Source organism: Motacilla alba, chromosome 1 (genome assembly GCF_015832195.1).
Source record: "Motacilla alba alba isolate MOTALB_02 chromosome 1, Motacilla_alba_V1.0_pri, whole genome shotgun sequence".
Classification (NCBI taxonomy): domain Eukaryota; kingdom Metazoa; phylum Chordata; class Aves; order Passeriformes; family Motacillidae; genus Motacilla; species Motacilla alba.
This window is the reverse complement of record NC_052016.1, coordinates 43432233-43442291: the sequence shown is the minus strand read 5'-3', so window position 1 is coordinate 43442291 and position 10059 is coordinate 43432233. Positions and strand designations below refer to the sequence as shown.

Sequence of the window (10059 nt, the reverse complement as noted above, 5' to 3'; positions counted from 1 at the left end):
ATACATTCTTAGGGAAAAAAAAAAAAAGAAAGAAAAAGAACCCCACCTTGCTCACGTCATCCTAGAAGAAATGGCCTCAAGTTGTGCCAGCAGAGGTTTAGACTGAATATTAGGAAAACTTTCTCCACCAGAAGGGCTGTCAAGCATTGGAACAGGCTGCCTAGGGAAGTGGTGGAGTCACTACCCCTCGAGGATTTTAAAAGACACATAAATGTGGCACTTCATAACTTGGCTTAGTGGTGGACCTGGCCGTGTTAGGTTTATGGCTGGCCTTGAAGACCTTAAAGATCTTTTCCTGCCTAAATGGTTTTGTGATTCTGTGAAAAGTTCTTAGTCTACAATCTGAGAAAGCAGTTGAGAACACAGGATCAGTGGATGGGAAATTCAGTCAATAAATCAGGACTGATGTTCTCACGCTCACATGACGTAGTGTGCACTGTTAGAGATCAGGAAAGTTGTACAAGCAGCAATTTCAAAATGAAAAACTTTCTGCATCCAGTGTTTCTCTAAAAACTCTGAGTCTCACTGTTGGCCTCAAAGGAACTTTTTTTATACTGCATCAACTAAAAGAAAAAGAAGATGGACTGACCTCAATCATGACCTTATACTGACTGGTTCACATTCCTCCATAGTTTATTTACCCTGAAGTTCATAAAAACAATGTGGCTTTTCAGTCTAATAGATTATTTTCAGCACTAACTAATCAGAGCTCATGACTGGCTTTGGAACTGTAAGAGTCATACAAAAGCTAAGATAGATTATTAGCATACAAATATGCTAAAGTATAAAGTAATTAAGCCTACCAAAAAAACCCAAAAAACAATACACCAAAACAAAAACTTCCAACAGGTGAGAGCAGAAGAAAATGGAAGGAAAACAAACAGCACTAAGGATTTTAATAAATCTGTATCTGAATGTGTTTACAAATAAGTAGCTGAAATGAGATTGAAAGTGCAACCAAATACAGCACAAATACAAGAATGTCTGCATTGAAATTCCATAACTTTTCTTTATTCACTGTGATACATTCAAACAAAAGTGCTCCAGATAACATCCATAGAGTAAAGGAAATTAAAACAAAAAGTCAGAAAAAGACCATCAGATACATATGGTGATTATTCATATTTCAAAGCATTAGTAACTGCTTGTATCTGAGTGCACCAAAAACCCACATGAGAGTCCACATTTTTGTACACTGCTTCTATAAAAATAATAATCATAGGCAGCTCCAGCAAAAATGTTTGTCAGAACTAGAGCCAAAGCCACCACAAAGATAAAGCACCATAAGGCATATGTTTACAAATGCCGTAGTAATTAGTAGAGTGTAAAAAAAGGCTTAGCTGAATTAACATTTTCCTTGTATTGGTATAGCACAGGGAAGCTCTGCTTGGATTCACTCCTTCCCAGCTTTGATGTTTCTCACCAGGGACGTGCATTTGCCCCACAAAACCAAGCACCATGGGCAACTTGGGAAGCTTCAGGAGTCAGTGAGTGATAGATGGACGAGGAACCAGAGCTGGTGTCTATCCTCCTCCTTTAAAAAGCCATCTCGGCATGGCAGCATGTCCTCAGCCATGTTACTGAAATACAGTGGCACAATCCATCTAAGAAAGGCTGTTTGTATAGACCATGTTGATTTCCAAATGCTGTTTGCTGAGCTACAGTATTTGGCTGCACTGGTTTTACCCCAAAAAGACAGTTCTTGTTTTCAACTCTAATTCTTATATAGTAAAAACATCACTGTTATCTGTAAGAGACAGCAAAGGATCACTTCATAGCAAACCCAGGCTGCATCCTATAAAGTGGTTCTATTCCAGCTGCAGAAATCCTGAACTGTGCATTTACTAAGAATTATTTGTAACTCAACAGCTAGGTGGGGAGGAATATTCCTATTCCAAAAACACAAGAAACATTAGTCAAGATGCACAAATTACAGTGTAAATGGGATATGGCTGAGAGACACTTTTAAGTCTAGGGTCCCTCTACATGGTGTATTATTAGGTAGAACAGCAAGGATCTTCAACAAACAGGGGGAAAACTCAGTAGCACCCTTGTCCTGCTCTCTCCTTTACCTGCTCTGCAGGCAGCAATTCAGATAGACAGCAAGACTGAAGACAGGCTTCCCCTCTGAAAATCTGAGTTGCTGACATGAGATTTTCCTTAAAAGGCCTAAGTAGGTCAAAAAACAGAAAAGCCCCTTTCCCCGCACACTTTCTAGTATATTCACAGGGATCCTTCTCCTTCATAGTTCCCAGCTCCTATATAGATTTAATCCCATGTGCCATTCGGTGTTTCTCAAAGCAGGATGTAACGGCACTGATCATATGACCAACATCATCTTCACAGTCAAATCCTTACAACATCAAGGTCTGTCTGCTCAAAAAGCATTTTTCTTAACTATGTTACTAATAAAGTCTCAAATCACTCAGGCTGAAAGGAAGTTAGAAGTGTTATGTGGTTATTTACCCTTCACGCTATTTGTGTGGCATTCATCTCCCACGGCGCATGCCTTGCCCTTTTCACACTCCCTTTTCTCATGCAGGAACACAAAGCTGTAATGTTTGGGTTGCAAACACCATTAAATGCCCCTCTTCAGCCCCCAACAGCATAGAAATATTTTCTTTTAAAAGTTCAGATCAAAGCATTTCTACTAATCCTAGGATTTATTAAAACAAACATTGTAGGCATGAGATAGTCAACAGCGTCCCTTTTACAAGATTCTTTGGAGACGGTCCTGTTTTCATACTGTTTACTGATCCGCCCCTAATTAATCTTCAGTTGCTCAGCTGCAAATTCAGCAAGTCCACCTGCTCCTTCCCCACCCAGCAGACGTTCCTTTCTCCCCAGTTTCAGGCTGTAATGATAGCACCACCCAGTCCCTGTCCTAAGAACAAGGTGGCTGGCTTGAAAAGCTACATATCACCTCTTGATGTTACATGATCACACGCATTTGCAGCACAAGTCTAGCCTCTCCTCAGATGAGTAACTAAAACCAGTCATTAAGTGCTTTCATGGAGTTTCATTGTCTTTATCCTTCCCTGCAGTCAAGGTAGTTGCCTTTGATCCAGTAACAGATCTGTGCGTATTTGAGGGGTGTAATGCGAACAGCTACATTGAAATCCTGTGGGGTGCCATTCATGTCCACCCACTGATGGCCTGAAAATATACCAATAATTTTACGCTCCCATTTGTGATTCTGCCTCTTCCACATCCTCACATATACCCCAGATCCACTGGCACCTGGCTGGGCATCGCACTGCTGGTATAACAGGTCGTACGTTTCATCTTTGACATCACAGAAACGGTAAACCAGGTTTCCAGGACGGTCATTGTCGTAGCCAGAGAAGTGAATCCTCCCTCCAGGTAAGTGTCTTGCTGGTGGGCTCACACCTATCTTCATAAACTTTCTTTTATGTGGCTTCTTCAGCTCCAGCAGGGCATAGTCATAATCCATACCGATGTCATTGGCATTGCCTTTGATCCATCCCTTGGGGACATGTGTCCGTTTCACTCGGATCCACTGGAATTTCATTTTCTCAGGCATTGCCGAGTTGGTGATATTGGACCCTTTGCCGCCATCTTTGTGTTTGGGCTTTAGGAACCCCACCCGCAGTTTCTGAGCTCCCTTGACGTAACTCTTTCCGTCATGGATACAATGAGCGGCAGTAAGAACATGCTTTTCAGCCACCAGGGTCCCCGTGCAACCTGTAGAGAGCTTCACCGATGTGGAGAAAGGGTAATTCAACAAGAAGTCTTTCCCAAAAATGCTAAACCTGCTGTCATAGCCATAGATCTGCCTCTTAGTTCGAGATCTGCCTCGAGACCCATCACCGCCATTGCTCAGGATGTATATGCCCACTTCCGTTTCAGTGAGGCTGCCATTAGCATACAAGGTTTCGTAGGACAGGTAGTTCTTCACCTCTTCATAAGTCGGCAGCGGAGAACTTTTGTGGCATGCTGGGCCACACGGAGATACCACTTCCAGTCTGGCTTCGGCATCAAACTGTGGTTTGTCCAAGTTCAGGGTAGACTGCGGCAGGATAACGGGAACTCTGTAAGATGGCCAAGTTGGCTTCCAGTGAGGACTGGAAGGCATCACATCTTTAGCAGCACACAAAAGGAGGATTAAAGTGGACAAGGCTGCCATTCTGAATGTCGGTCTGTGGAAAGCAAAAGCAAATATAGTTATTCACCCAAACTCATTGCAAGATTATCCTACCTTGCTAAGTAGTGGCTTGCTAACCCAGTATAAATGTAATAAGGGTCAAGCAATTTGAAGGGAGTTAACTTACATCAAGTAGCTCAGATTTCTCAGTGCCAAACTAATGCCTCAGCCTGAGTCTTGAAACAAGTGTCCCAGGTTAACACTGAAATACAGGACATTTAACTCTCAGGTGTGCTGAGCCACCAACTCCCAGCTGACATCAGTGGGAAGTTAGAGTACTTGTCTTCACACAGTTTAAAGAAAATTCAGATTCTGTTTAAATCCATTCATCCAGTAAACAGAGCTCCTGCAAAGAGTAAATGTGTCTGTCTTCAGCTAGATTAGAACACTCTCTGAAAGCTCTTCCCTACTCTCTGCTGAAAGATGTCCTTTAAATCTCTTCACACCATTTGCTGTCTCAGCCAGAGACATCAGGCTGATGGTAGGGACAGGTGGGGAGGGACAAAGAAGGTGACCTGACAGGGGCTGGGCTGCAGAACATGACTGCAGAGGAGACTCACTTCCCCTTGCAACTCACACCACACAAAGGCTCTGCACCAAGCAGCACCGGCTCTCCCCGAGGCTTACATGAGAAAGGGTGATATGATTACACACAGGCAGCTAATGAAGGAAGATTACAATTCTTAGGGGAATTTTCAGTTAACACACTGGCTTATTGCTTTATAAACTCAATTAATTAGAAATGCAAACCAACCCCCTCTGAGCACAGGGAGGTAAATGTGGCTGTAAATGTGTTTATGAACCGCAGGCAGAGTGCCTGAGACTGCAGAGAACAGCATGCACTAGTACCGTGTCAAAAAAATGCGTAACTTCAGTTTATTTGAAAATTAGCCATACAGCTGTATCGCTGCAGGAGGCACGGTGCCCTGGGCAAGAAGGCAGGCAGGATCTCCCTCACACAAAGATTATTCAAACGAAAGTTCACAATTATGTTGAGCTTACACATATTTAAAACCCTGCTGAGGTTACACTGATCACAACTGCAGGATCATTCCTGAAATGCCTCAAACGAGTAAACCAAAGCACACAGGAAATGACCACAGCTATCTAAGAATAAAAAAGAAAAATCCTTCTCTCCGGTGCTTTGTGTAGGAATACTCCATCCCTAAATTGAATCAAAAAAGACTTTGAAAGCTACAGGCTGCTGATGTCCAGTGGTGTTCAACTCAAATATTGGGCCCAGATTCATAGATTTTTGGTACCATCCTCTTTGGGAACAGAGGCTATCATTAAAGCACACGATGTTTAAAATATCAATTGACTCATGCAAGATATCAAAACACTTTAAGTCCAAAAAACAGATGTAGATAAACAGAACTACTGAAACCCACAGAGGCAGGTACTGACTCTTTCAGAAATGACCATAGATTCTGCTGGCATATTTTTCATTAGCACACAGGACATCTTTAAAGGAACATACTTTTTTCCTAGGTTAGTCTCCACCAAATGTGATGCATTATACCTAACCGGTGACTGATGTTAGCAAATAAAAGCCATTTTAAACATTAATCAGAATTGCATCATTTTGGATGTCTCAAAAATCAGAAAATACTTGGTATTCAAGGAAAACCAACCGCTCCTCTGACTCCTTCCACATCAAATTTTAGTATTGGATGTGGCCACATTTTGCAAGCTATGAAATGAAAGACTTCCAAATTGCTGTAAGGATGGCACAGGGAGCATCTGCTGTATTATCACATCTATTGTTGCAGGACAGTGATTAGGAAGACAGAAAAAAAAAAGAAGGTAACAGGAACAAATGACACTACTCCATCCCAACAAAGACAATATACACTGGCATAAGTCAACTGCTGGCTGTCCTGCTTGTGTCAGTGAGGGCTGCATGCAGCAGTGCTTACAGGTTTCACAGTTAGAAGCTGATAGCAGGCTAAATCACAGTTAAGCTGTGCATCAGGTATGATCCCATCATTAAGAGCATAGATTTCTAGGCACTTCGCCCTCACTGCCCTCAGATTTCTTGACGGATTGCATCTCTCTAAATTGCACCATTCATGCCACTTCTTGGAGCTAAAACCCATCCATGCTAACTGAGCCTCTGCTGGCCTTTGGCTGGTTTATTTAGCTGGCAGGGAAAAACAGAAGCATCCTGTCAGTTGTTATTTGCACAAGCAGCCAGATTCCCTCGTGCCTGTCAGCACGGCGACCCGATGAAGGGATTGTGTGCCAAACAGCTCCTCTGCTTCCTCCGAGATTATCATCTGGGCTGAGAAGAGAGATTACCTCGCCCTGCAACCTGCTCTCCCTTATCTCCCCACCATCACCACCACAGCACCGCCAGCACCTGGAAGGGCAGCTTCAGACAGCAGAGGGCAGCCGCCCTACGAAGACAGCAAGACAGGAGATGGGACTCGAGCTGGTCCCAGAAAAAAGGCTTCAGGAGACGGTATTTGTGTCTGTGCTGTGTAAACAGGTACTTACTCCACTTTACGTCCCTGAGCAAGCTTCCCACCCCCCCTCCACTGCTGCTTCTGTGCTGTGATCACATTGCAGCTCTAGGGGATAAAAAAGCCTTTTCATCAGTTACAGAACTTTCCTATTATTTAAATGTTATGTAAACCTGACAATAAAATACAGTTGTGAGTTTATACCTGTAGAAGCTAAAAAGTGCTCATTTATTGAGGTTGTCATAGTTATATTCCATCTAGAGACATAACTGGTCCTAAATCAGATCTGGGCAGCAATAAATAGAATAAATATGTCTTACTTATAGGAGGATGCAAATTAGTCCACAGTACCTCTGTCTGTGTAGATCCTTCCTTTTAAAAATGAAGGAATTGAAAAAGCAGCTTACATTTAAACAGAAACTTTCCAGTAAGGCTCTTCTTTCCTTTTACTTTCTCTTCTCATGTGAAACATAATCAAACTGCTGCAAAATACCCCAGGGTTAAAACTCTCTGTCCTCAGCTACTTACTCATGGGCGACCCTGAGAGATGTTCCCAAATTGAGCAGGCTGGGAAGGAGTGAGCACTTCCCTGCACGGCTATCACAGAGCGGTACTGAATGAATTACGATGTGCTGCTCTACTGTAGCTCTGCTCTTCTGTTTCTATTTAAACTGTGTCATAAACTCAATCCACCCTTTGACTCAGCACAAAGCCCTGCTCTGACATCCAGCCTAGGAACCCCCTAGAAGCGGTTTGTACATAATCACACTCGCTAATGGCATTAAAATTGTTTAGAGAATGGAAACAGTGACAGCTACCCCGGGGCTCTCCGTGCTGCTGAAACACTTTACAGACACATTTTCCTGCTTGCTGTGGGCATTCACGCCCCAAGATAGATGCTGCTGAAAGAAAACTGCCTTGTTCAGGATGGACATGAATAATTTTCTAATAAGCAATTAATTTTTCTGCAAGACTTCACTACTTCAGGGGTGGTTCTTGTAGCAGATGGTTAAATAACAATAAATCATGGATCATCTAGTATGAAAGACCATGAACCAGTCTCCATTACATTTTGAAATGAAGAAAGTTTTTCCACAGCACTGGAAGCCAGAAAGATTAACATACCAAAAAAAAAAAAAAAAAATCAAGAGAGAAAACCAAGACAGTGAGAGAGAAAAATCTGCCTCAAACCAAATCATAAAGGAGAACTAAATCACTGTCAGTGCTGTGCCAAAATACCTCTGCTGCTTTTCCTGGTCACAGAACTTGTTAAAACACAGCAAAAATAATGGAGTTGCACTTTAATAACTACAGAAGCCTTCCTGCCATTAAAATCTAACAACTTTATTAGCCTGCCTGAGATGCTGAGGGTGGCACGAAGGTTACGCTGCCTTACCTGCTAGACTGAGGGCTGTAGGAAGAGATGCCTTTGCAAACCTGAAGCTAACTTTGATTCTGTCAGGCCACGGGTGTGTCCATTAACATACACACCGGGCACAGCAGCTCTTTTGGCACGTGTATGAGTGACATGCACATACAGAGAAAAGGGAGCATAGTACGTGTTTCCATTTAGTCTGATTCCTAGAACTGCCTCCTTTCACCCTCCTTTTTTTCTTCTTTCTCTTTCCCTGCATGTCAAGCAGCTTCGCTATCACGGTACACGAGCAAACTGCATTACCAGCACACGGTGACGGTCAGTTTGAATAAGGGGGTAAGTTGTAGGAAGGACCTGCATCCCCGGGGCTTCCAAACCACCTGAGTGACGGGGCAGCTGCACAAGCTGGGTCCCAGCGGGACCGTACCAACCCCTCGGACCTTGCTCGGGGGGCAAGAGGCAAAAAGCAACTTCCCCAGGCTCCAGCGGCCGCTTCACTGAACAGCTCGTGTCACGTATGTCTTAAAAGGCCACCCCAAAAACACTAATGCACTCAAACACAGTGACGAATCCAAGTACAGCACCGCAGCGGAGCGCTACCTTCGGACGCCTCCAAAGCACGAAAAAGCAGCAAAGGCGACTTTTATCCCAGCTGTTCCCCCACCCGCTGTCCTTTCAGAGTTGGTCACCGGCAGCGGCGCCGGCCGCCGCAGCGGCGAACCCGCAGCGGGGACCGGCGGGCAGCAGCCGCGCTCGCCCTTTTGTCGCCGGCGCCGCCGGGGAGGCGGCGCCCGGTGCGCTCCGGTGGATGCGAGCGGGGTTAAACATTAAGCCCCGCGCGGAGGGAGCGCTCGCCGCGGGCCGGGACAGCCGCTGCCACCGCCCGCTGTCCCGCACGCCCTGGGCGCCGCGCCCGCGGGCAGGTGAGGCACTGCCCGGGGCAGCGCAGGGCGAGCCCGGCGCTCGCCATCCTCCCGCCGCCCCTTTGTCCCCCGGGGCGACCCGCACCCCGCGGCGCCCTCCCGGCCGGCTACTTACCGGCTCCCCGCAGCGGCGGCAGCGGCGGCGGCGGCGGCTCCGGGAGCGGCTCAGGCAGGTGGCGGGGCCGGTGCCGGTCCCATCTCTCCCGCCGCCTCCGCGGGGCTCGGGAGCGCCTCCCCTCCCTGCCGCCGGGCGCCGGCCCTCGGCGGCGCGCTCGGAGCGGAGCGGGCGGGGCGGGGCGGAGCGGCGCCTCCCGCAGGTGGATCCCGCCGCTGGATCCCGCCGCCGCCCGCCCCGCCCCGCCCCGCAGCGCTCCCGCCGGCATCGCCGCCCGCCCGCGGGGCCCCGCCGCACCGCCGCCCCTCCCCTGCCGGGCCCGGGCCGTCCCTCCGCGCAGGCTGCCCCTCGGGCCGCCGTCCCGGAGCGTCCTGCGCGGCGTCACACACCTCCCCCCCCCTTTTAATCCTTTACTGCTGTTTCCATTTATTTCCCGAGGAAAAACATAGGGGGTTTTTCCCCATCCTTGTTCCGGCACTACGGGCGGCTCAGGGGCTGCCGTCTCGGTGCGAGATTTTGGGGTGCAGCCCGTGGCACATCTGCAGCCCCGAGGGCAACAGGTTCTTTGTCCCCAGTGTCTGGGTCCCCAAGATCCCTGTTCAGAGGGACCCTGGAGCGGGTTGAGCCCTCCGGCCCTTCCTGCCTCCGCAGGGCATCAGCTCCAGGAGCTCTGCGGTCACTCACCCGTGTTGCCTCATCAAGCGGACATTTAAATTTAATTGTCCGACGCATTGTTTGCATGGGTTTTAATTACTCATCCTTCTTGAAGCCTTATAATGATATCTGGCAAGAAAAGAGGAAAGCATAGCCAAGAAGGAAAAAAATCCTGCAATGTTTTAACTCCACAAGAAAAAGTCACCCAAAAAAAAAAAAGGTTTTTTTCAAAATTCCCAGCTGATCACCGTTATTCCAGAAGAGAAATACAAATTTCTTAGGAGTCAATTTATTTGCAGTCTTCTACTGGCCTTTTCAAGCCACTGCTGCCCTTAAAAAGGATGAGGAGAGCCTGAAGAAAA

The 10059-nt window shown here is 46.6% G+C and overlaps 1 protein-coding gene across 3 annotated transcripts; it reads right to left on the bottom strand.

Annotated features, from left to right (window-relative positions):
• Positions 1-985: 985 nt before the first annotated feature.
• Positions 986-9245, bottom strand: PRSS23 (serine protease 23). 3 transcript variants are annotated; one of them, XM_038150882.1, is made up of 2 exons: positions 9044-9245; positions 986-4160 (listed from the first exon to the last, which is right to left on the bottom strand). In XM_038150882.1, the coding sequence occupies exon 2, from the start codon at positions 4145-4147 to the stop codon at positions 3029-3031; it is 1119 nt and encodes a 372-aa protein (XP_038006810.1). In that variant the 5' UTR covers positions 4148-4160; positions 9044-9245; the 3' UTR covers positions 986-3028. The 3 variants fall into 3 exon arrangements, with proteins under 3 accessions (XP_038006810.1, XP_038006819.1, XP_038006828.1); XM_038150891.1 differs by lacking the exon at positions 9044-9245 and adding an exon at positions 8606-8808; XM_038150900.1 differs by lacking the exon at positions 9044-9245 and adding an exon at positions 4293-4425.
• Positions 9246-10059: the final 814 nt, after the last annotated feature.

Coding starts and splice junctions, on each gene's coding strand:
- PRSS23 (XM_038150882.1), bottom strand. CDS start 4,147: ATGGCAGCCTTGTCCACTTTAATCCTCCTTTTGTGTGCTGCTAAAGAT.